At 39.8% G+C, this 25,628-nt stretch overlaps 1 protein-coding gene and 11 non-coding genes across 12 annotated transcripts; all 12 read left to right on the top strand.

Moving 5' to 3' along the window:
• The first annotated feature begins 4,698 nt into the window (after positions 1-4,698).
• On the top strand, positions 4,699-6,935 carry LOC116362535 (ferritin, middle subunit-like). The gene is made up of 4 exons (XM_031816618.1): positions 4,699-5,081; positions 5,409-5,555; positions 5,787-5,912; positions 6,339-6,935. The coding sequence occupies exons 1-4, from the start codon at positions 4,980-4,982 to the stop codon at positions 6,492-6,494; spliced, it is 531 nt and encodes a 176-aa protein (XP_031672478.1). The 5' UTR covers positions 4,699-4,979; the 3' UTR covers positions 6,495-6,935.
• A 7,846-nt stretch (positions 6,936-14,781) lies between these two features.
• On the top strand, positions 14,782-14,855 carry trnat-agu (transfer RNA threonine (anticodon AGU)). Its single transcript has one exon. It is a non-coding gene; the product is annotated as a tRNA-Thr (tRNA).
• Positions 14,856-15,845: 990 nt separating this feature from the next.
• On the top strand, positions 15,846-15,919 carry trnat-agu (transfer RNA threonine (anticodon AGU)). The gene has a single exon. It is a non-coding gene; the product is annotated as a tRNA-Thr (tRNA).
• A 988-nt stretch (positions 15,920-16,907) lies between these two features.
• trnat-agu (transfer RNA threonine (anticodon AGU)) lies at positions 16,908-16,981 on the top strand. Its single transcript has one exon. It is a non-coding gene; the product is annotated as a tRNA-Thr (tRNA).
• Positions 16,982-17,989: 1,008 nt separating this feature from the next.
• trnat-agu (transfer RNA threonine (anticodon AGU)) lies at positions 17,990-18,063 on the top strand. The gene has a single exon. It is a non-coding gene; the product is annotated as a tRNA-Thr (tRNA).
• Positions 18,064-19,115: 1,052 nt separating this feature from the next.
• Positions 19,116-19,189, top strand: trnat-agu (transfer RNA threonine (anticodon AGU)). Its single transcript has one exon. It is a non-coding gene; the product is annotated as a tRNA-Thr (tRNA).
• A 1,014-nt stretch (positions 19,190-20,203) lies between these two features.
• Positions 20,204-20,277, top strand: trnat-agu (transfer RNA threonine (anticodon AGU)). Its single transcript has one exon. It is a non-coding gene; the product is annotated as a tRNA-Thr (tRNA).
• Positions 20,278-21,285: 1,008 nt separating this feature from the next.
• On the top strand, positions 21,286-21,359 carry trnat-agu (transfer RNA threonine (anticodon AGU)). Its single transcript has one exon. It is a non-coding gene; the product is annotated as a tRNA-Thr (tRNA).
• Positions 21,360-22,347: 988 nt separating this feature from the next.
• On the top strand, positions 22,348-22,421 carry trnat-agu (transfer RNA threonine (anticodon AGU)). The gene has a single exon. It is a non-coding gene; the product is annotated as a tRNA-Thr (tRNA).
• Positions 22,422-23,413: 992 nt separating this feature from the next.
• trnat-agu (transfer RNA threonine (anticodon AGU)) lies at positions 23,414-23,487 on the top strand. Its single transcript has one exon. It is a non-coding gene; the product is annotated as a tRNA-Thr (tRNA).
• Positions 23,488-24,479: 992 nt separating this feature from the next.
• Positions 24,480-24,553, top strand: trnat-agu (transfer RNA threonine (anticodon AGU)). Its single transcript has one exon. It is a non-coding gene; the product is annotated as a tRNA-Thr (tRNA).
• Positions 24,554-25,545: 992 nt separating this feature from the next.
• Positions 25,546-25,619, top strand: trnat-agu (transfer RNA threonine (anticodon AGU)). Its single transcript has one exon. It is a non-coding gene; the product is annotated as a tRNA-Thr (tRNA).
• Positions 25,620-25,628: the final 9 nt, after the last annotated feature.

The raw sequence follows: 25,628 nt of genomic DNA, 5'->3' as shown, positions 1-25,628 counted from the left end.
GGTGTGTGTGCCTTTCCAAATCACGTCCAATCTATTGAATGTACCACAGGTGGACTCCAATCAAGTTGTAGAAATATCTCAAGGATGATCAATGGAAACAGGATGCACCTGAACTCAATTTCGAGTCTCATAGCAAAGGCTCTTTAGACTTATGTAAATAAGGTATTTCTCGTTTTTGCAAAAATGTCTGAAAACCTGTTTTCACTTTGTCATTAGGTCGTATTGATTTATGAGAAGAAAAATGTGTTGTATCTATTTTAGAATAAGGTTGCAACAAATTGTGGAAAAAGTCAAGGGGTCTGAATTTTTTCCGAATGCACTAAATGGAGGGATTCAAACTGACATCCCGAATCCTACAAATACCACCTTGTGCGCAGTCATTTCACAACATTTCTTAATGCAATAAGGGGAGAAACACACTTTTAGTCCCTGACTTCCATTTAAACAGAACCATTGAGGGAGTGGAACATCTTGCTTCCTCTTCTGTCTCTGCTTGAGACTCCAGAATGCTGAGTCACAATGACAAGGCAGAAATACAGCCAGGGCAGAGCCTGAGTCAGTCCATACTGTAGTACAACCAAAGGGAGGTTATGACAGGAGAAAGAGTGGGAAGGAGGGAGAGAAATAGGAATAGAGGGGGAGGGGGAAACAGTACAGACTAAAAACGCTGTGTCACCCTTCAGAAGAATTCTGTAACGGTTAATCATTTATAGTATTACTATCACTTTTGTTTATAACTTTAACTTAAGAACATTCTTAGTTTGCACGATAAAATTGTAATGCTAAGAGATGGACAAAAATGTACAGGGTGTGTACCTGAACGAAAATAGGGGAGGGTCATGTAATTTGTAATTGATGAATTTTGAATATTTCTCAGTGTTTTAGAATCAGTTGCTTATTAGGCTATATATCGATGCCCGATTCCACCTGATTCTCTGCTGGGCGTGAAATATGACGTGTGCCTAAAGGTTATTGAGCGTGGTCTCAATCAAATGATTCATAGACTATAGGCTACAAAGTGCATCCTCAGAGAAGCACAGAGAAAAGTTATATTTCTAAGATAGCTGCTGGGATAGCGTAAATAAAACGAGACTGCATTACACACTCCAACGGATATTCCAACCCTGAGGCCTGCTCTGCACTTGCTGATCAAAACCCGTTTTTTTTGCTGCCTAACCAATGCTGTGCTGTGTAGGCCTACAGTGGCAGTTCAGGAGGAGAGTCAAAGAATTCCTCAGAAAATAATTTTTGATTAAGGCCTTGTCCAAAAAAATGCAACATCTTGCGCGTAGACTAGGCTATAGCCTATGTTCTGTTCAGTTTGAGAAGGAGAGCATTTGAGGTCAGTGGCGATTTCAGCATGTAAATCTTGGTGGGGAAAAAATGTATATGCATGCCAGCAAAGTAACTACACCACACCACACCACACTAAACAATACATGTATTGCACTTTAACGGTGCCCAAACTGTTAGGGCCTACATAAAGCTGTTCCAACAGCAGTCCCAACACCTTACTACTGCTATACCTGGCAGCAATACAGTTCATTCAGCCTCAATTACTGCCTTTAAAAAAACACATATTTGATATGGCTGATTTGCCATATCAGTTGTTTCTACTGACAATTGAAAAGTACAAATTATGGCATAAGGGTACGATGAGCAGACAAGAGGCAATCCGTAATTTCGATTAAGACATTAATGTGAGAGGTATGACGAACGTAGTCAATATAACTATTTGTTCAGCACTTTTGAAATGTACAGCGACAGAATTCAGATCATGGGCTTTTCAAGTGCCTTTTACTAAGAAGTTGCTTCCGTCTGGCCACTCTACCATAAAGGCTTGATTGATGGAGTGCTGCAGAGATGGTTGTCCTTCTGGAAGGTTCTCCTATCTATACAGAGGAACTAACCGCCTTAAAATTGATTTTTTTGTTGTTGTCAATATTCTGAACAAATATTGTAATCACTGTTCTGCAACATATGCTTCAACAATTAATGTATTTGCTGTGCTAGACCTAAGGGATAATGTTAGCTTTATAATTGTTATTTCATGTTCAAAATCTAGAAAACCATGCCAGATTGCTAGCTAAATTAGCCCTGGAGCATTTAATATGGCAATAAAACAAAACAAAAATGTTTGGAGATGTGTATTACACATTTATGAATAATCTAATGTTAGCATTAAATAATCAAGGACTTTAAACACTTGTTGGACAATAATTGTACAAATGAAATGCCTTTTATGGTGTCTGACAGAGTTGACCATATCCACTTAGTTGCATTTAATGAAAAAATAGGAGGTTGTTCCTTTACATGGTGTTAATAGCTGATACTTTGGTGTGTCAAAATATAATCTTCACATTTAGATAAAATTAAGACAAATATTTGTAGTAAAAAGTTGATTGTCCCATCTTTTAAGAATCCCTGCGCTCTAAAACAGCAAACATTCTCTCTGCCCCATGGCAAAAAATCCATAGCTTGTAGCTACACTAAATATGATATAACCAAAGATTGTTGTTATCCAGCATTTCTGGACATTACAGGTAAGCCTAATCAAAACACTGCAATAGACTCTACAACTAACCTGGAATTGGAAGTACTCTACCAGTTATCCTAAACATGTCAATTTCCAGTTGCAAGTGGTTCTAGAAATACCAGAGAAATGCAGATAGATAGTAAATAAAAAGGTATTTCTGAGTTTTCTCTGGTGTTTGTGCATTTGCCTGTTGCCTTTTCTTTGTAAACTTGCCTGTTTCCTTTTCTTTGCAGGTTTTGCCTTACACAATCTAGTGCAGGACTACTCAATTTACCCTACGAGGTCGGGGACATCTCCCTAAAAACGGGGACATTTCCCGGGGACAGGCCACCAACAACGGGAACAGGCCACAAAAAACGGGGACGTCTGGTCACCCTATTTTAGTTGAGCTTACTAGCGCTTCGCCTGTCTACCGGAAGCTGTTGCTTTGCAACCTCTTGCCAGCTTGTTAGCATAACAAATGACTAGCTAGACATCATACGATTTCCGATGTGTTGGTAAATTCAATCTGGAGTGCCAGAGTACGCTCTGGGTGTTCGTAAATTCAGAGCGTTGTCAGATTGTCCGTTTGTAAATTCAAAGCGTTTTGCATTCGGAGCGTTCAGAGCCCACACTGGACGCTCTGGCCTAAGAGTAGGGTTGATCCGAGCGTTTTGACCTCACAACGGCAATTAAGCACCCAAGCTAACTGGCTATCTTTGGCTAGCTTGCTAGCTACTTCCAGACACAAATGAGAGAACACCTCACTCTGACCATTTTACTCGCCCTAGCATAGCTGGTTATGCTGTTTTCCTGTTATCCAGAGCATTGGTGACTGTAACTGTTTTTCTGGCAACAATTTAATTATGCTTTTTTTGCAGATGTTTACTGATACCGGTTATATTCAACGGGTGTTACGGTTGTAAAATTAATCAATTAATCTGTTCTTTGGCACACTCAGATGAGAGTGCTCTGAAATCGGAGTCGATAGCCAGAGTGAATTAACAATGTTCATTGAGAACGCACAATGACTATACCGCTTAGCTAAGCCTGATGTATTAATAGCCAACTAAATTTGTGTTTGGTAGCTAGCTAACATAATGGTACATACTGCTGCAATGATATGCTACGCGTTTCGTAAGGATAGCGTAGCAAATAAATTGTAACGTAACTTATTTGAAAATCATTACATCGCTAAAAATTTGTCATAATTAGTTATAGCACTGAAATTGTATCCGCTCTCGTCTCACTTCGGCACCATATTTTCTGCCATTTTCTTAAAATGTTATGAGGCCACGCCTGTTTTCTGAAGTATTGCATTATGGGCCCTGAAAGCACAGAAATAATGTCTACTGCTTGAAAACTTCGTATTTTGGCTAATCTGGCATACTAACTATATCCATACTATGACCAGTAAACATACTATATACTCCACTTACATCACAAGTAGTATGGTTAGATGTATGTAGCTACTGATTTTGTGTAGTTATTTCTAGGCTATTGTAATCAACTTTGATATACCATTTGACAACAACAATATGTCATTTGAAACCGAAAGGTCTATCATCAAATACCATTTCTACAAAAGCCAGCCTTTCTTTCTCTGTCCACTACTGTATTCCCATATGTGATAAACCCTAAGTTTTTCTTTTGACTGCATTCTGGAAAAGGTCAATAATTAAGCTTCATGTGTTACTGAAACATGTGCTCTTAGAGAATGAAACAGAAGTTTACAGACCTATGTCTCAAATTTCAATTCCTTATATATCCTAAATCAAATATAGACAAAGACTATTTCTCAATTAGCCTAACATTAGAATGGATTTTCCAAGTCTTCCAATTGTATTCTAAGGATATAACAAACACACACATTTTTCAACAATAACCGCTGTTGTTAGACCTGCACTGTAGCATTGCTTTTGGCTGATACTACTGCTTCAGATGTGGATGCATGTGGCATTCCGGAAACTTTGAGAAAAATATGTTTAGTTGTGTGTGTTGTTCACACGCGTACCTGCCCTCTCATTGGCTAGAATGGTCCCACCTGATCTCGCCTGTCTTCATTCGTTGAGCACATCTATTTCCATTGTTAGAGTGGTCACTCGGCTCTCTTGTCAATATAAAAAGTAATCTTTGCTTCTGGTCATGTGTATGAGTGGGCTGGTCTTTAAATGACCCGCCTAGTTCCTGTTGAAATTCTAAAGGTGTTTGGCTACGCTCTGTGAGGGTGGATTTCACTGACGCATTCCGTTTGGAACAATAAATAGAGCGAACAAGGCTCCTTCCAGTTCACAAGTCTGCGAAGACGCATGAAGAAGTTCTTGCTTCAACAGTGATTGAACGGAACTCCTCTGCCTTCGTCCCGCATCATAGAACATTCCTGGTTGTCGACATAGCACTTACTTGAACTGTAATAGCAAAATAGTCAAAGAAACTCTATTTTTGTACCTTTATTTCTGCCGAAATGGAGTCTCCGATCCGCCAGAACTATCACCACGATTGCGAAGCTGCTATCAACCGGATGATTAACTTGGAGATGTTTGCCTCCTACACCTACACTTCAATGGTAAGGAGTTTACCAAGATTACCGTTTTGTTTTACCTGTATTATTCCTGGGCCTAAATGCCTCTTTCACCTTTTTATTCTGTTGGCCTAGATAATTAATAGCCAAGAAATTCCGTGAAGTGGATATTCTTTTTTTTTTTTCAAATGCAGCCGGCAATCTATCTTTGACAGAGTGCGTAACAACTCCTTGACAGTTTAATTGGCAGGTTACAAAGTAGACTACAGATGCATTTGTCATCAAGTTTAGTTGCCACAACAAGAACATAATGCTCTGTCACGTTTGACATTTTTTTTTCTTCTAACCATACTGTTTTGTTTATCCACCCAGGCTTTCTATTTCTCCCGTGACGATGTTGCTCTGTCTGGCTTCGCGCATTTCTTCAAGGAGAACAGCGACGAGGAGCGGGAGCACGCCGACAAGTTACTCTCCTTCCAGAACAAGCGAGGTGGACGCATTTTACTCCAGGACATCAAGGTGAGCACCTGAGCGTCGAAAAACACATTTAGATTGTAGACTGAAATAAATGTCTTTACCACTTGTACACACTCTCCTCCATGGAGTATGTTGATCTAGATAACCTGGAGTCCTGAACATACTGCCTCTAACCACTGAACTGAAAGTGTAAGGGGTGTAACTAAACTTAATCCTCACCTTAACATCTGCTAGTGGTCATTAACATTTCTGTGTTCACTCTGTCCTGTGTAGAAGCCAGAACGTGATGAGTGGGGCAATGGGCTGGAGGCCATGCAGTGTGCTCTGCAGCTGGAGAAGAATGTGAACCAGGCCCTGCTGGACCTGCACAAGATTGCCTCTGACAAGGGTGACCCCCATGTAAGTTATGGTGGAAACACATGTATTTGTTGTAGCTCTACTAATTAATGACATGATTGTGACCTGCTTCACATGCACACAATAGTCCACAGATGCACACTATGCCGTTAATGCAAAAGTTTGCAAAAAGTGCAGCAGGTTGTCTAGTGGTTAGAGCTTTGGGCCGGTAACAGAGGTTGCTGGTTTGAATCCCGGTGCTGAGAAGGTAATATGTTCCGCCCTTGAACAAGGCAGTTAACCCACTGTTCCACATTAGGATGCCAATGTCAATAAGTATTTGTTCTTAACGGACTTGCCTAGTTAAATAATAAACTGCAGACACCTCATTATCTTCCCTTATTCCATTACCACCAGGCTCTTGTGTGTTACTGTATCTACAATGGGCTGTAGTCATTCTCTTGTCTGACCTGTGTTTTCGCTCTTTAGCTGTGCAACTTCTTGGAGACCCATTACCTGAATGAGCAGGTGGAGGCCATTAAGAAGCTGGGTGACTACATCACCAACCTCACCAAGATGGATGCTGTCAAAAACAAGATGGCAGAGTACCTGTTTGACAAGCACACCCTGGGAGGCCAGAGCTAAACTACTTTCATCCCCAGGCTACGGCCTCCAGCCTCAGACCAGGACTCCTGGCTACTCTGATAGATCCTACTGGCTTTGCATTTATAGGGAGGGGAGAGTGTTAAACTGGTGTCTTGAGATGTTTCTGTTGACAACACTACTTGTATTTGAGGCAAGGCTTTTTGTAAAACAATTAAAAAAATATCACTATAGGTTGTTTAAGTGTTGACCTGTAGTAATGGATGTTGTATCAGTCTTCAGGTTCTTTGCGCTCTCTTACTGATCATCTTCATACCAGTGATAAATAGTGTTAATTGTAGACCTACTAGTGGCTGAGGGTCACAACAATAGGAGAAGTTTAACATGAGGTTTATGAAGGATTTTACCTCTGACCACAGAGGGTGTCCTTCACTGTATCTTATAATAGTGCCATGTCAATAAAGCGACCAACTGTCAACACAAGCTCCATAGGGTTGAAATGTTAACTACAGTTGATGTGAACCTTTACTCTGTGCATCACAAGTTTATTAGACAGCCTAGAGGTCAATCAAACCTGTCAACCAGCTGTGATGGGAAGTTCAGCTTTTACTGACACCTACTAAATATGTCTTCTGTTTCAGTTGATAATGCCCAATTGTTCCCCTACAGCAAATTATGAACTGTGTGCTCCAAATAGTAATGAGTCTTCAAGCCTCTCGTTCACTCTAAGGGACTAATTGGAGTTGTCATATGGTTGCAGCGCTACTGGTAATTTACTGAAAAATCATTTTGGTAATTGACAGGCAAACTCAACTTAAACTTGAACTGGAAAAAATGTTGATAGACATTGTTAATGTGTCCATATGGTACATGACTTCCTATTGGATAGGCCACCTGGTTAAAGGGGAAAATGGCCTAATCAGCAATTGCATTTTTAATAATTGCTGCTATATTCTTTCCACAACTGCCACCAACATTTACAACCAAGAAGTATTGCGTATCTATCGCAACAGCTAATGGGGATCCTAATAAAATACCAATTACCAAATTGGGGTGATTTGGGCTGCAGAATGAAGGAAAAGCAGCCAACAAGTGCTCAGCATATGTGGGAACTCCCAAGACTGTTAAAGCATTCCAGATGAAGCTGGTTGAGAGAATTCCAAGAGTGTGCAAAGTTGTCATCAAGGCAAAGTGTGGCTACTTTGAAGAATCTAAAATTGTAAATTTGTGTTTCACACTTTTTTGGTTCATGATTCCATGTGTTTTTTCATAGTTTTGATGTCTTCACTACTACTATACATTGTGGAAAATAGTAAAAAGTTGAATGGGTAGGTTTGTCCAAACTTTTGATTGGTTACTGTATATGCTTCAATAGTCTGTGCGGGAGGGAGGGGGCATGTGAGGACCTGAGCTCTATGACCATGCCTTAGAACTACCTGGCCTGAAGACTCTCCAGTCCACCTGGTTGTGCTGCTGATCCAGTTTCTGCTGTTCTGCCTGCAGCTATGGAACCCTGACCTGTTCACTAGACATGCTACCTTATCCCGGGACCTGCTGTTTCGTTTCTCCATCAACCTCTGAATGCTGGGCCATGAAAAGTTAACTGACATTTACTCCTGAGGTGCTGACATGTGTCCTCTATAACCACTGTGATTATTATTTGACCCTGCTTGTCACCTATGAACGTCTGAACATCTTGAAGAACGATCTGGCCTTAATGGTCATATACAGTGCATTCAGAAAGTATTCAGACCCATTGACTTTTTCCACATTTTGTGACGTTAAAGCCTTATTCTAAAATGGATTAATTGTTTTTCCCCCTCATCAGTATACACACAATATCCCATAATGACACAGCAAAAACAGGTTTTCAGACATTTTTGCAAATCTATATAAAAAATAAATAAATATGGAAATATCGCATTTACATAAGTATTCAGACCCTTTTCTCAGTACTTTGTTGAAGAACCTTCGGCAGTGATTACAGCCTCAAGTGTTCTTGGGTATGATGCTACAAGCTTGGCACACTTGTATTTGTGGAGTTTCTCCTATTCGTCTCTGCAGATCCTCTCAAGGTCTGTCAGGTTGGAGGTGGAGCGTCGCTACACAGCGATTTTCAGTTCTCTCTAGAGATGATCGGGTGCATGTCCGGGCTCTGGCTGGGCCACTCAAGGACATTCAGAGACATGTCCCAAAGCCACTCCTGTGTTGTCTTGGCTGTGTGCTTAGGGTCGTTGTCCTGTTGGAAGTTGCACCTTCGCCCCCAGTCTGAGGTCCTGAATGCTCTGGAGCAGGTTTTCATCAAGGATCTCTTTGTACTTTTCTTTGTTCATCTTTCCCTCGATCCTTGCTAGTCTCCCAGTCCCTGCCACTGAAAAACATTCCAACGCTATGATGCTGCCATCACCATGATTCACCGTAGGGATTGTGCCAGGTTTCCTCCAGACGTGACACGTGGCATTCAGGCCAAAGAGTTCAGTCTTGGTTTCATCAGATCAGAGAATCTTGTTTCTCATGGTCTAAGTCTCACGCCATGATCTGTTTCACAGGTGTCAATTATTTTCCCCGGTGTATTTATCCCTGTGTTTCCTGTCTCTCTGTGCCAGTTTGTAATGTCAAGTCAACCAGCGTTTATTTCCCGTGCCCCTGATTTTTCTTATCTCTCTTTTGCCTGTCCTCCCGGTTTTGACCCTTGCCAGCAGCTTCAACTTTTAGAAGATTAGCAGGATAGTTAGGCTAATAATTTCTACCACATACAGTAAATATATTCAAGTTCACAAACATGAACTATTTGAAACTCAACCGCTTTTTCTATAATCCTGCAGATTTTTTTATAATTCTCCAACGCCTCCAACATTACGCATGCCTGCCCATCAATGGTATTGGGAATCTGCTGACACTTGAGAGCTCATCTGAATTAGAAATCAAACTCTGGTTCTCTTATTGCAGACCAAATTGTATACCTTTTCCCCAGTTGTTTTTTAGAGAACATTGTATTGCAAGGTATGCTACAGTATATGTGTAGGATATGCTGTGTTGGCTAATTTGCATATGCAACTTAGTTTTTAAACGTACATTCTAGCATTCTTGACACACACATCTTTCTATCTAAACGCTTTTGCTTGGCTTTCTACGCAAAATAAATGATTGAATGTTTATTTAAGCCAGCAGCTTGTAACTTGAAATGAGACATATAATCAGTTAAAAACATGACAACAACAAAAAATGTTGTTTTTCTGCAAAGGGACCAGGACGACTGATCCGTGTAAAGGAAAGAATGAATGGGGTCATGTATTGTGAGATTTTGAGTGAAAACCTCATTCCATCAGCAAGGGTATTGAAGATGAAACATGGTTGGGTCTTTCAGCATGACAATGATCCCAAACACACTGCCTGGGCAACGAAGGAGTGGCTTCGTAAGAAGCATTTCAAGGTCCTGGAGTGGCCTAGCCAGTCTCCAGATCTCAACCCCATAGAAAATCTTTGGAGGGAGTTGAAAGTCCGTGTTGCCCAGCAACAGCCCCAAAACATCACTGCTCTAGAGGAGATCTGCATGGAGGAATGGGCCAAAATACCAGCAACAGTGTGTGAAAACCTTGTGAAGACTTACAGAAAACATTTGACCTCTGTCATTGCCAACACAGGGTATATAACAAAGTATTGAGATAAACTTTTGTTATTGACCAAATACTTATTTTCCACCATAATTTGCAAATAAATTCATTAAATATCCTACAATGTGATTTTCAGGATTTTTTTTCAAATTTTGTCTCTCATAGTTGAAGTGTACCTACGATGAAAATTACAGGCCTCTCTCATGCTTTTAAGTGGGAGAACTTGCACAATTGGTGGCTGACTAAATACTTTTTTGACCCACTGTATAAAGAAATACATTTTTTCAAAACCACGTACTACCCAGACATGGTGAAGGGAACATAAATAGAATAATGGGTTTTGACATTGGTGGTGACTTTCTGAACTGTTATAGTTAGACAAACTGTTTCAAGTAATACATAACAATTGGTATTTGAGTTCTGATTGACTACATTGACAACATTTTCAGAAAGGTTGTTGTATTTTCCCTTAAATTCACCAGAAACAACCATTCACAACTATTTGTTTAAAAATGCCTTAGTAAGTTACACAGTATATGTAAGTTACATAGTATAGGGTTTGTTCCTGCTGTTCTCTCCTTCTTCCCTTCTTCCTTTTCTTCAAATCTGGTATCAGCCGGTCTTCGCCCATTCATCATCCCTCATGTCTGTTTCTGCAGTCACAAAACTGCACCTCCTGTTTACAGTGGTAAACAGCTTGAGTGAACTATCTTCATTTTTCCACCATTGTTGGTCTCAAGGTAGTTATTTTCCGTTAATAACAGAACAGAACTACCTCGATACTCCAATTAGTATGATATGTTTTGTATGGTGTGTATTAATTTGTGGGTGTCCATCATCCATTTCATATTATATTTGACAAATTGTAATTTGTACAACATGTTACGAATTGCTAAACATATGATATGTTTAGAATTCCAATTTGTTGTGGCTAACGTTAGCCCGGTGGCTAGGTGCTAACATTAGCTAGGTGGCTAAATTTAGCTAGGCTAGGGGTTAAGGGTTAAGGTTAGGTCTAAGGTTAAGGTTAGGAGTTAGGTTAAAGGGTTAGGGTTAGAGGAAGGGTTAGCTAACATGCTAAGTAGTTTCAAAGTAGCTAAATAGTAGTAAATCGTTGCAAAGTTGATCATTAGAAAAAAAGCTCAAGTTGTCTGTGATGAGTTACAAGAAACCATTGGGATGCTAGACGTTCGCCTTATATGCTCACCCAAACTTTAAAAAAAGGAATGCCAAGTATGTCACAGCCCTTTTTGTAACACTGGTTTAAGCACAAGTCTACTGTCACTCCCAACAGTCTGATCGTCTCATTGTCTCCAAATCATTGTTTGCGCTCATAATGAAAACATTACACTATAAAGTGAGGTTCAGTCTAAAACTGTTGATCAAAGTAACAGAGAGCAGGGCACATACTTCAAGGATTATCTATGTTGAAGATACAATGAACCTAGATACAAACAATTAACCTAGATAGTAGCTTGACAAACTGATAGATAGAGCCTGTTTTGGCTTACATTTTAGGAAAAAGGGGGTCCTGTTCTAAAACAATTGGAGTAGAGCTACTACCTTACATACTAGGCCAGGAAAGACCAGGGGCTGTATAAATCAGTGGAAGCTGGGGGGAGGAGCTTCCCCATCCATGTAATGTTATTCAATGTGATCTAAAAGGCTAAACTGATCCTAACCCGGCACTCTTACTCTGAGAGGCTTGATGCATACTGCCCCAGAAGACCTAAGTAGTGTTCGAATACCCATACTAACATGCTGTATACTACATACTTAATGAGTACATACTGCGTACAATATACTATTAGTTCATAGGGCTCCCAAGTGGAGCAGCGGTCTATAGCACTGCATCTCAGTGCAAGCGGCGTCACTATAGTACCTGGTTTAAATCCAGCATGTATCACATCCGGCAGTAATGGGCCCAGTGTAGTCCGAGTTTGGTCATTGAAAATAATAATATTATTACTGCTGCAAAGATACGCTATGCGGTTTGTAAGGATAGCGTAGCTAAAGAATTGTAACATAACTTATTTGAAAATTCATTACATCGCTGAACATTTCTTAACATTTGTCATAGTTAGTTAAAAGCAATGAAATTGTATCCGCTCTTTGTCTGACTTTGGCAAAATTTTCTGCCATTTAAAAAAAACTGAAAACGTTGTGAGGCCACGGCCGTTTTCTGAAGAATTGCATTATGGACCCTGAAAGCACGGAAATAATGTCCACTGCTTGTATACTACATATTTTGGCAAATTATGTATGATATCTGGGTACTTCTGGCATACTAACTATATCCATACTATGACCAATAACCATACTACATACTCCACTTACATCACAAATGGTATGGTTAGTGCAGTTAGCATGAGTTTTCGAACACAGCTCTAGTTCTTATGAATACCAATGACGTTTCAACTACATGGCTGTATTGAGCAATAACCCAGCACCCTGAAAGCACCCTGTCAACAGTTGTGGAAGATCAGGTCATGTGAACTGAAGTTGTTAGGATGGTACTTTATTTATTACTTTATTACTTGATTTATTTTCATTAGCTGTAAAACGTTTTCCACTTCACAGTTTTAGCTTAATAACATGTGTGTGGTTAGACGTATGTAGCTACTGATTTTGTGTAGTTATTTCTAATGTAATCAACTTTGACGTACCATTTGTGAAGTACAATATGTTATTTGACACCGAAAGGTGTATCAACAAATACCATTTCTACAAAAGCCAGCCTTTCTTTCTTTCTCTGTCCACTACTTTATTCCCATACCTCATTCTGAAAATGTTATTGATGTAAAAATATGTGATAAACCCTACAGTTTTTGTTTTGACTGCATTCTGGAAAAGCTACATATGCTATTGAAACATGTGATCTTAGAGAATGAAACAGAAGTTTACAGAACTGCGTCTCAAAGTTCAATTCCTTTTATATCCTAAATCAAACGCAGATGTAGACTATTTCTAAATTAGCCTAATATTAGAATGAATGTTTAAATTCTTCCTATTTTCTTCAAAGGATACAACAAACACAGACCTTTTTCAACAATAACCGCTGTAGTTAGACCTGCACTGTAGCATATTGCTTTTGCCTGATACTATGGCTTTAGGTGTTACCAATAGAATTTTACTTTTTAATAAACAACAATTTTTTTAAATAAAAAATAACAGACCGAGATGAAGCCTTCAAGGCGAGAGCTTTTACTTTGCCCAAAATCTTTCAGCGTGAGATAATCCCATTTTATTTTCTAATTACATGAGGATTTTGATTGAATATAAGTTTCGTAATGTTTAAGCTGTTACAAATGTACTGATATATGTGGATGCACGTGGCATTTCGGCAACTTTGAGAAAAACGACTTTTAGTGTTGCGTGTTGCTCACACTCATACCTGCCCTCTCATTAGCTAGAATGGTCACCACCTGTTCCTGTCTTTAATCATTGAGCACATGCATTGCCATTGTGGTCACTCGGCTCTCTTGTCAATATAATAAATTATCTTTGCTTCAGTGTATGAGTGGTTAAGTCATTTATATATATATATATATATATATATATATATATATATATATTTATTAATTATTATGAGCACAACAATACAAACAAATATACAAAGAAGAGTACATAAACCTAACAGACAGGGGTATTACATATCAAGATTCCTTTTCAATTAGTTAAACACTTTTATTTAATGTTTTTACTTCACCTTTATTTAACCAGGTAGGCCAGTTGAGAACAAGTTCTCATTTACAATTGTGACCTGGCCAAGATAAAGTAAAGCAGTGCGACACAAACAATAACACAGAGTTACACATGGAATAAACAAACATACAGTCAATAGCAATAGAATATATATATATAGTGTGTGCAAATGAGATAAGATTAGGGAGGTAGGACAATAGATTGGCCGTAATGGCGAAGTGATTACAATTTAGCAATAAAACACTGGAGTGATAGATGTGCAGAAGGAGAATGTGGAAGTAGAGATACTGGGGTGCAAAGGAGGAGAAAAAAAAGTAACAATATGGGGATGAGGTAGTTGGATGGGCTACTTACAAATGGGCTATGTACAGGTTCAATGATCTGTGACCTGCTCTGACAGTTGGTGTTTAAAGATAGTGAGGGAGATATGAGTCTCTTATATTGCTTTTTTGTTTTTACATTTACTGATCTTTTCAAAATAATATTTAAATTCTATCTTAAATAATGTTAAGAGGGGTTTGTTATTTGCCCACTTCATTTTTTAATTCTCGAGATCCAACTGAGAATGTAGTTCCCGAAACGACCAAATGATGAAAAATCGTGTATGATCTGAATGTTTACTCATATTCGCGATATTCCCACTTTGGGTCCAAACCATAGTTTAAGAATCCATGTCAGAGTATCTTGAGTTATTCAGTTCGAGACCCAAATGAAAATGTACTGTCCTCGGATGACCGAAATGAAGAAGAAATAGCTTGTGACTCAAAATGTTTACTGATATCTCGCTGCCCACCTCTCACATACTCAGGCCCACTTTGGGTCCCAAAACATAGCTTAACAAACCCTGTTGCTAGACAATTGAAGGAGTCCATATCGATTCCAATATTAGTAAATAACATCTGTTTTGTGACGTGATTTTGCAAGACAGAGATATGGGTTAAATGAATGAGACATGTTTGATATAAATACGTGTGGCGGTGTTCTTACCTGCAACATACTTGGCATCTACAGGCGCTGTGGCTTAGTTGGTTAAAGCGCCTGTCTAGTAAACAGGAGATCCTGAGTTCGAATCTCAGCAGAGCCTTTTCATACATGTCATTGAACACATTGTGGAAAGTGGAGAATGTTCTGCTTTCTCAACCAATGAGTCTTGAGAATTTGGAGTGATGTGAGGAGGATGCAATTGAGATTTTCCAATTTCACAGAAAAAGGGAACTTTTTCAAAGAATTACAACGTACCAACTGTCTCAAGTTCAGCTGGTTCTTCAGTTGATTCATTTAGAGCGCTAAAGGAAGAGTTCAGCCAACTTGTACAGGTCTCTGTCAGAGCATGAGTAGGCTTTACAAGCAATCTTTGGTAGCTCGCTGTGATCGTATAGTGTTTAGTACTCTGCGTTGTGGCCGCAGGAACCCGGTCTGAATCCGGGTCACGGCAAAGAATTGCCATTTCAAAAGGGTTGTATTTTGAATGAGTTGAAACCTCCTGTGTGAGCTAAGAAACTCAATAACTCTTCCATTTGACAAAGTCCCCATCTCATGGTAGGTTAATTACTTACATTAACTGATTCATCTGCTTTTCTTAGGTTTTTACCATTTTTAATCTCGAGATCCAACTGAGAAATGTAGTTTCCCCGAAACGACCAAAATGATGAAGAAATCGTGTATGATTCTGAATGTTTACTCATATCTCGCGATATTCCCACTTTGGGACCCAAACCATAGTTTAAGAATCCATGTCAGAGTATCTTGAGTTTATTCAGTTCGAGACCCAAATGAAAAATGTACTGTCCTCGGATGACCGAAATGAAGAAGAAATAGCTTGTGACTCAAAATGTTTACTGATATCTCGCTGCCCACCTCTCACATACTCAGGCCCACTTTGGGTCCCAAAACATAGCTTAACAAACCCTGTTGCTAGACAATTGAAGGAGTCCATATCGATTCCAATATTAGTAAATAACATCTGTTTTGTGACGTGATTTTGCAAGACAGAGATATGGGTTAAATGAATGAGACATGTTTGATATAAATACGTGTGGCGGTGTTCTTACCTGCAACATACTTGGCATCTACAGGCGCTGTGGCTTAGTTGGTTAAAGCGCCTGTCTAGTAAACAGGAGATCCTGAGTTCGAATCTCAGCAGAGCCTTTCATACATGTCATTGAACACATTGGTGGAAAGTGGAGAATGTTCTGCTTTTCTCAACCAATGAGTCTTGAGAATTTGGAGTGATGTGAGGAGGATGCAATTGAGATTTTCCAATTTCACAGAAAAAGGGAACTTTTTCAAAGAATTACAACGTACCAACTGTCTCAAGTTCAGCTGGTTCTTCAGTTGATTCATTTAGAGCGCTAAAGGAAGAGTTCAGCCAACTTGTACAGGTCTCTGTCAGAGCATGAGTAGGCTTTACAAGCAATCTTTGGTAGCTCGCTGTGATCGTATAGTGTTTAGTACTCTGCGTTGTGGCCGCAGGAACCCCGGTCTGAATCCGGGTCACGGCAAAGAATTGCCATTTCAAAAGGGTTGTATTTTGAATGAGTTGAAACCTCCTGTGTGAGCTAAGAAACAATAACTCTTCCATTTGACAAAGTCCCATCTCATGGTAGGTTAATTACTTACATTAACTGATTCATCTGCTTTTTCTTAGGTTTTTACCATTTTTAATCTCGAGATCCAACTGAGAAATGTAGTTTCCCCGAAACGACCAAAATGATGAAGAAATCGTGTATGATTCTGAATGTTTACTCATATCTCGCGATATTCCCACTTTGGGACCCAAACCATAGTTTAAGAATCCATGTCAGAGTATCTTGAGTTTATTCAGTTCGAGACCCAAATGAAAAATGTACTGTCCTCGGATGACCGAAATGAAGAAGAAATAGCTTGTGACTCAAAATGTTTACTGATATCTCGCTGCCCACCTCACATACTCAGGCCCACTTTGGGTCCCAAAACATAGCTTAACAAACCCTGTTGCTAGACAATTGAAGGAGTCCATATCGATTCCAATATTAGTAAATAACATCTGTTTTGTGACGTGATTTTGCAAGACAGAGATATGGGTTAAATGAATGAGACATGTTTGATATAAATACGTGTGGCGGTGTTCTTACCTGCAACATACTTGGCATCTACAGGCGCTGTGGCTTAGTTGGTTAAAGCGCCTGTCTAGTAAACAGGAGATCCTGAGTTCGAATCTCAGCAGAGCCTTTTCATACATGTCATTGAACACATTGGTGGAAAGTGGAGAATGTTCTGCTTTTCTCAACCAATGAGTCTTGAGAATTTGGAGTGATGAGAGGAGAAAAGATGTGAGGAGAATGCAATTGAGATTTTCCAATTTCACAGAAAAAGGGAACTTTTTCAAAGAATTACAACGTACCAACTGTCTCAAGTTCAGCTGGTTCTTCAGTTGATTCATTTAGAGCGCTAAAGGAAGAGTTCAGCCAACTTGTACAGGTCTCTGTCAGAGCATGAGTAGGCTTTACAAGCAATCTTTGGTAGCTCGCTGTGATCGTATAGTGTTTAGTACTCTGCGTTGTGGCCGCAGGAACCCCGGTCTGAATCCGGGTCACGGCAAAGAATTGCCATTTCAAAAGGGTTGTATTTTGAATGAGTTGAAACCTCCTGTGTGAGCTAAGAAACTCAATAACTCTTCCATTTGACAAAGTCCCCATCTCATGGTAGGTTAATTACTTACATTAACTGATTCATCTGCTTTTTCTTAGGTTTTACCATTTTTAATCTCGAGATCCAACTGAGAAATGTAGTTTCCCCGAAACGACCAAAATGATGAAGAAATCGTGTATGATTCTGAATGTTTACTCATATCTCGCGATATTCCCACTTTGGGACCCAAACCATAGTTTAAGAATCCATGTCAGAGTATCTTGAGTTTATTCAGTTCGAGACCCAAATGAAAAATGTACTGTCCTCGGATGACCGAAATGAAGAAGAAATAGCTTGTGACTCAAAATGTTTACTGATATCTCGCTGCCCACCTCTCACATACTCAGGCCCACTTTGGGTCCCAAAACATAGCTTAACAAACCCTGTTGCTAGACAATTGAAGGAGTCCATATCGATTCCAATATTAGTAAATAACATCTGTTTTGTGACGTGATTTTGCAAGACAGAGATATGGGTTAAATGAATGAGACATGTTTGATATAAATACGTGTGGCGGTGTTCTTACCTGCAACATACTTGGCATCTACAGGCGCTGTGGCTTAGTTGGTTAAAGCGCCTGTCTAGTAAACAGGAGATCCTGAGTTCGAATCTCAGCAGAGCCTTTTCATACAGTTCATTGAACACATTGGTGGAAAGTGGAGAATGTTCTTGCTTAGTTCTCAACGTCACCTGAGGCTTGAGAATTTGGATGATGTGAAGGAGGGAATGCAATTGGAGATTTTCCAATTCACAGAAAAAGGAGAACTTTTTCAAAACGAATTACCAATGTACCACTGTCTCAAGTTCAGCTGGTTCTTCAGGTGATTCATTTAGAGCGCTAAAGGAAAGAGTTCAGCAACTTGTAACAGGGTCCTCTGTCAGAGCATGAGTAGGCTTTACAGCAATCTTTGGTAAGCTCGCTGTGGATCGTATAGTGTTGAGTACTACTGCGTTGTGGCCGCAGGTCAACGAACCCCGGTCTGAACCGGGTCACGGCAAAGAATTGCGCATTGTGGTGCCCAAAAGGGTTGTTATGTTGAATGAGTTGGAAACCGCGTCCGGTGTGAGCTAAGAAACGCAATAACACTCTACTCTTCCATTTGACAAATGTCCCATCTCATGGTAGGGGTTAATTACTTACATTAACTTAGGACTTATTCATCTCATCCTGCTTTTATTCGTAGGGTTTTTACCATTTTTAATCTCGAGATCCAACTGAGAAATGTAGTTTCCCCGAAACGACCAAAATGATGAAGAAATCGTGTATGATTCTGAATGTTTACTCATATCTCGCGATATTCCCACTTTGGGACCAAACCATAGTTTAAGAATCCATGTCAGAGTATCTTGAGTTTATTCAGTTCGAGACCCAAATGAAAAATGTACTGTCCTCGGATGACCGAAATGAAGAAGAAATAGCTTGTGACTCAAAATGTTTACTGATATCTCGCTGCCCACCTCTCACATACTCAGGCCCACTTTGGGTCCCAAAACATAGCTTAACAAACCCTGTTGCTAGACAATTGAAGGAGTCCATATCGATTCCAATATTAGTAAATAACATCTGTTTTGTGACGTGATTTTGCAAGACAGAGATATGGGTTAAATGAATGAGACATGTTTGATATAAATACGTGTGGCGGTGTTCTTACCTGCAACATACTTGGCATCTACAGGCGCTGTGGCTTAGTTGGTTAAAGCGCCTGTCTAGTAAACAGGAGATCCTGAGTTCGAATCTCAGCAGAGCCTTTTCATACATGTCATTGAACACATTGGTGGAAAGTGGAGAATGTTCTGCTTTTCTCAACCAATGAGTCTTGAGAATTTGGAGTGATGAGAGGAGAAAAGATGTGAGGAGAATGCAATTGAGATTTTCCAATTTCACAGAAAAAGGGAACTTTTTCAAAGAATTACAACGTACCAACTGTCTCAAGTTCAGCTGGTTCTTCAGTTGATTCATTTAGAGCCGCTAAAGGAAGAGTCAGCCACATTGTACAGGTCTCTGTCAGAGCATGAGTAGGCTTTACAAAGCATCTTTGGGTAGCTCGCTGTGATCGTATAGTGTTTAGTACTCTGCGTGTGTGGCCGCAGGAACCCCCGGTCTGAATCCGGGTCACGGCAAAGAATTGCCATTTCAAAAAGGGTTGTATTTTGAATGAGTTGAAAACCTCCTGTGTGAGCTAAGAAACTCAATAACTCTTCCATTTGACAAAGTCCCCATCTCATGGTAGGTTAATTACTTACATTAACTGATTCATCTGCTTTTTCTTAGGTTTTTACCATTTTTAATCTCGAGATCCAACTGAGAAATGTAGTTTCCCCGAAACGACCAAAATGATGAAGAAATCGTGTATGATTCTGAATGTTTACTCATATCTCGCGATATTCCCACTTTGGGACCCAAACCATAGTTTAAGAATCCATGTCAGAGTATCTTGAGTTTATTCAGTTCGAGACCCAAATGAAAAATGTACTGTCCTCGGATGACCGAAATGAAGAAGAAATAGCTTGTGACTCAAAATGTTTACTGATATCTCGCTGCCCACCTCTCACATACTCAGGCCCACTTTGGGTCCCAAAACATAGCTTAACAAACCCTGTTGCTAGACAATTGAAGGAGTCCATATCGATTCCAATATTAGTAAATAACATCTGTTTTGTGACGTGATTTTGCAAGACAGAGATATGGGTTAAATGAATGAGACATGTTTGATATAAATACGTGTGGCGGTGTTCTTACCTGCAACATACTTGGCATCTACAGGCGCTGTGGCTTAGTTGGTTAAAGCGCCTGTCTAGTAAACAGGAGATCCTGAGTTCGAATCTCAGCAGAGCCTTTTCATACATGTCATTGAACACATTGGTGGAAAGTGGAGAATGTTCTGCTTTTCTCAACCAATGAGTCTTGAGAATTTGGAGTGATGAGAGGAGAAAAGATGTGAGGAGAATGCAATTGAGATTTTCCAATTTCACAGAAAAAGGGAACTTTTTCAAAGAATTACAACGTACCAACTGTCTCAAGTTCAGCTGGTTCTTCAGTTGATTCATTTAGAGCGCTAAAGGAAGAGTTCAGCCAACTTGTACAGGTCTCTGTCAGAGCATGAGTAGGCTTTACAAGCAATCTTTGGTAGCTCGCTGTGATCGTATAGTGTTTAGTACTCTGCGTTGTGGCCGCAGGAACCCGGTCTGAATCCGGGTCACGGCAAAGAATTGCCATTTCAAAAGGGTTGTATTTTGAATGAGTTGAAACCTCCTGTGTGAGCTAAGAAACTCAATAACTCTTCCATTTGACAAAGTCCCCATCTCATGGTAGGTTAATTACTTACATTAACTGATTCATCTGCTTTTTCTTAGGTTTTTACCATTTTTAATCTCGAGATCCAACTGAGAAATGTAGTTTCCCCGAAACGACCAAAATGATGAAGAAATCGTGTATGATTCTGAATGTTTACTCATATCTCGCGATATTCCCACTTTGGGACCCAAACCATAGTTTAAGAATCCATGTCAGAGTATCTTGAGTTTATTCAGTTCGAGACCCAAATGAAAAATGTACTGTCCTCGGATGACCGAAATGAAGAAGAAATAGCTTGTGACTCAAAATGTTTACTGATATCTCGCTGCCCACCTCTCACATACTCAGGCCCACTTTGGGTCCCAAAACATAGCTTAACAAACCCTGTTGCTAGACAATTGAAGGAGTCCATATCGATTCCAATATTAGTAAATAACATCTGTTTTGTGACGTGATTTTGCAAGACAGAGATATGGGTTAAATGAATGAGACATGTTTGATATAAATACGTGTGGCGGTGTTCTTACCTGCAACATACTTGGCATCTACAGGCGCTGTGGCTTAGTTGGTTAAAGCGCCTGTCTAGTAAACAGGAGATCCTGAGTTCGAATCTCAGCAGAGCCTTTTCATACATGTCATTGAACACATTGGTGGAAAGTGGAGAATGTTCTGCTTTTCTCAACCAATGAGTCTTGAGAATTTGGAGTGATGTGAGGAGAATGCAATTGAGATTTTCCATTTCACAGAAAAAGGGAACTTTTTCAAAGAATTACAACGTACCAACTGTCTCAAGTTCAGCTGGTTCTTCAGTTGATTCATTTAGAGCGCTAAAGGAAGAGTTCAGCCAACTTGTACAGGTCTCTGTCAGAGCATGAGTAGGCTTTACAAGCAATCTTTGGTAGCTCGCTGTGATCGTATAGTGTTTAGTACTCTGCGTTGTGGCCGCAGGAACCCCGGTCTGAATCCGGGTCACGGCAAAGAATTGCCATTTCAAAAGGGTTGTATTTTGAATGAGTTGAAACCTGTGTGAGCTAAGAAACTCAATAACTCTTCCATTTGACAAAGTCCCCATCTCATGGTAGGTTAATTACTTACATTAACTGATTCATCTGCTTTTTCTTAGGTTTTACCATTTTTAATCTCGAGATCCAACTGAGAAATGTAGTTTCCCCGAAACGACCAAAATGATGAAGAAATCGTGTATGATTCTGAATGTTTACTCATATCTCGCGATATTCCCACTTTGGGACCCAAACCATAGTTTAAGAATCCATGTCAGAGTATCTTGAGTTTATTCAGTTCGAGACCCAAATGAAAAATGTACTGTCCTCGGATGACCGAAATGAAGAAGAAATAGCTTGTGACTCAAAATGTTTACTGATATCTCGCTGCCCACCTCTCACATACTCAGGCCCACTTTGGGTCCCAAAACATAGCTTAACAAACCCTGTTGCTAGACAATTGAAGGAGTCCATATCGATTCCAATATTAGTAAATAACATCTGTTTTGTGACGTGATTTTGCAAGACAGAGATATGGGTTAAATGAATGAGACATGTTTGATATAAATACGTGTGGCGTGTTCTTACCTGCAACATACTTGGCATCGACAGGCGCTGTGGCTTAGTTGGTTAAAGCGCCTGTCTAGTAAACAGGAGATCCTGAGTTCGAATCTCAGCAGAGCCTTTTCATACATGTCATTGAACACATTGGTGGAAAGTGGAGAATGTTCTGCTTTTCTCAACCAATGAGTCTTGAGAATTTGGAGTGATGTGAGGAGGATGCAATTGAGATTTTCCAATTTCACAGAAAAAGGGAACTTTTTCAAAGAATTACAACGTACCAACTGTCTCAAGTTCAGCTGGTTCTTCAGTTGATTCATTTAGAGCGCTAAAGGAAGAGTTCAGCCAACTTGTACAGGTCTCTGTCAGAGCATGAGTAGGCTTTACAAGCAATCTTTGGTAGCTCGCTGTGATCGTATAGTGTTTAGTACTCTGCGTTGTGGCCGCAGGACCCCGGTCTGAATCCGGGTCACGGCAAAGAATTGCCATTTCAAAAGGGTTGTATTTTGAATGAGTTGAAACCTCCTGTGTGAGCTAAGAAACTCAATAACTCTTCCATTTGACAAAGTCCCCATCTCATGGTAGGTTAATTACTTACATTAACTGATTCATCTGCTTTTTCTTAGGTTTTTACCATTTTTAATCTCGAGATCCAACTGAGAAATGTAGTTTCCCCGAAACGACCAAAATGATGAAGAAATCGTGTATGATTCTGAATGTTTACTCATATCTCGCGATATTCCACTTTGGGACCCAAACCATAGTTTAAGAATCCATGTCAGAGTATCTTGAGTTTATTCAGTTCGAGACCCAAATGAAAAATGTACTGTCCTCGGATGACCGAAATGAAGAAGAAATAGCTTGTGACTCAAAATGTTTACTGATATCTCGCTGCCCACCTCTCACATACTCAGGCCCACTTTGGGTCCCAAAACATAGCTTAACAAACCCTGTTGCTAGACAATTGAAGGAGTCCATATCGATTCCAATATTAGTAAATAACATCTGTTTTGTGACGTGATTTTGCAAGACAGAGATATGGGTTAAATGAATGAGACATGTTTGATATAAATACGTGTGGCGGTGTTCTTACCTGCAACATACTTGGCATCTACAGGCGCTGTGGCTTAGTTGGTTAAAGCGCCTGTCTAGTAAACAGGAGATCCTGAGTTCGAATCTCAGCAGAGCCTTTTCATACATGTCATTGAACACATTGGTGGAAAGTGGAGAATGTTCTGCTTTTCTCAACCAATGAGTCTTGAGAATTTGGAGTGATGTGAGGAGGATGCAATTGAGATTTTCCAATTTCACAGAAAAAGGGAACTTTTTCAAAGAATTACAACGTACCAACTGTCTCAAGTTCAGCTGGTTCTTCAGTTGATTCATTTAGAGCGCTAAAGGAAGAGTTCAGCCAACTTGTACAGGTCTCTGTCAGAGCATGAGTAGGCTTTACAAGCAATCTTTGGTAGCTCGCTGTGATCGTATAGTGTTTAGTACTCTGCGTTGTGGCCGCAGGAACCCCGGTCTGAATCCGGGTCACGGCAAAGAATTGCCATTTCAAAAGGGTTGTATTTTGAATGAGTTGAAACCTCCTGTGTGAGCTAAGAAACTCAATAACTCTTCCATTTGACAAAGTCCCCATCTCATGGTAGGTTAATTACTTACATTAACTGATTCATCTGCTTTTTCTTAGGTTTTTACCATTTTTAATCTCGAGATCCAACTGAGAAATGTAGTTTCCCCGAAACGACCAAAATGATGAAGAAATCGTGTATGATTCTGAATGTTTACTCATATCTCGCGATATTCCCACTTTGGGCCCAAACCATAGTTTAAGAATCCATGTCAGAGTATCTTGAGTTTATTCAGTTCGAGACCCAAATGAAAAATGTACTGTCCTCGGATGACCGAAATGAAGAAGAAATAGCTTGTGACTCAAAATGTTTACTGATATCTCGCTGCCCACCTCTCACATACTCAGGCCCACTTTGGGTCCAAAACATAGCTTAACAAACCCTGTTGCTAGACAATTGAAGGAGTCCATATCGATTCCAATATTAGTAAATAACATCTGTTTTGTGACGTGATTTTGCAAGACAGAGATATGGGTTAAATGAATGAGACATGTTTGATATAAATACGTGTGGCGGTGTTCTTACCTGCAACATACTTGGCATCGACAGGCGCTGTGGCTTAGTTGGTTAAAGCGCCTGTCTAGTAAACAGGAGATCCTGAGTTCGAATCTCAGCAGAGCCTTTTCATACATGTCATTGAACACATTGGTGGAAAGTGGAGAATGTTCTGCTTTTCTCAACCAATGAGTCTTGAGAATTGGAGTGATGTGAGGAGGATGCAATTGAGATTTTCCAATTTCACAGAAAAAGGGAACTTTTTCAAAGAATTACAACGTACCAACTGTCTCAAGTTCAGCTGGTTCTTCAGTTGATTCATTTAGAGCGCTAAAGGAAGAGTTCAGCCAACTTGTACAGGTCTCTGTCAGAGCATGAGTAGGCTTTACAAGCAATCTTTGGTAGCTCGCTGTGATCGTATAGTGTTTAGTACTCTGCGTTGTGGCCGCAGGAACCCCGGTCTGAATCCGGGTCACGGCAAAGAATTGCCATTTCAAAAGGGTTGTATTTTGAATGAGTTGAAACCTCCTGTGTGAGCTAAGAAACTCAATAACTCTTCCATTTGACAAAGTCCCCATCTCATGGTAGGTTAATTACTTACATTAACTGATTCATCTGCTTTTTCTTAGGTTTTTACCATTTTTAATCTCGAGATCCAACTGAGAAATGTAGTTTCCCCGAAACGACCAAAATGATGAAGAAATCGTGTATGATTCTGAATGTTTACTCATATCTCGCGATATTCCCACTTTGGGACCCAAACCATAGTTTAAGAATCCATGTCAGAGTATCTTGAGTTTATTCAGTTCGAGACCCAAATGAAAAATGTACTGTCCTCGGATGACCGAAATGAAGAAGAAATAGCTTGTGACTCAAAATGTTTACTGATATCTCGCTGCCCACCTCTCACATACTCAGGCCCACTTTGGGTCCCAAAACATAGCTTAACAAACCCTGTTGCTAGACAATTGAAGGAGTCCATATCGATTCCAATATTAGTAATAACATCTGTTTTGTGACGTGATTTTGCAAGACAGAGATATGGGTTAAATGAATGAGACATGTTTGATATAAATACGTGTGGCGGTGTTCTTACCTGCAACATACTTGGCATCGACAGGCGCTGTGGCTTAGTTGGTTAAAGCGCCTGTCTAGTAAACAGGAGATCCTGAGTTCGAATCTCAGCAGAGCCTTTTCATACA

Source organism: Oncorhynchus kisutch, unplaced genomic scaffold, assembly GCF_002021735.2.
Source record: "Oncorhynchus kisutch isolate 150728-3 unplaced genomic scaffold, Okis_V2 scaffold836, whole genome shotgun sequence".
Taxonomy (NCBI): domain Eukaryota; kingdom Metazoa; phylum Chordata; class Actinopteri; order Salmoniformes; family Salmonidae; genus Oncorhynchus; species Oncorhynchus kisutch.
This window is presented reverse-complemented; position numbering and strand designations above follow the sequence as displayed.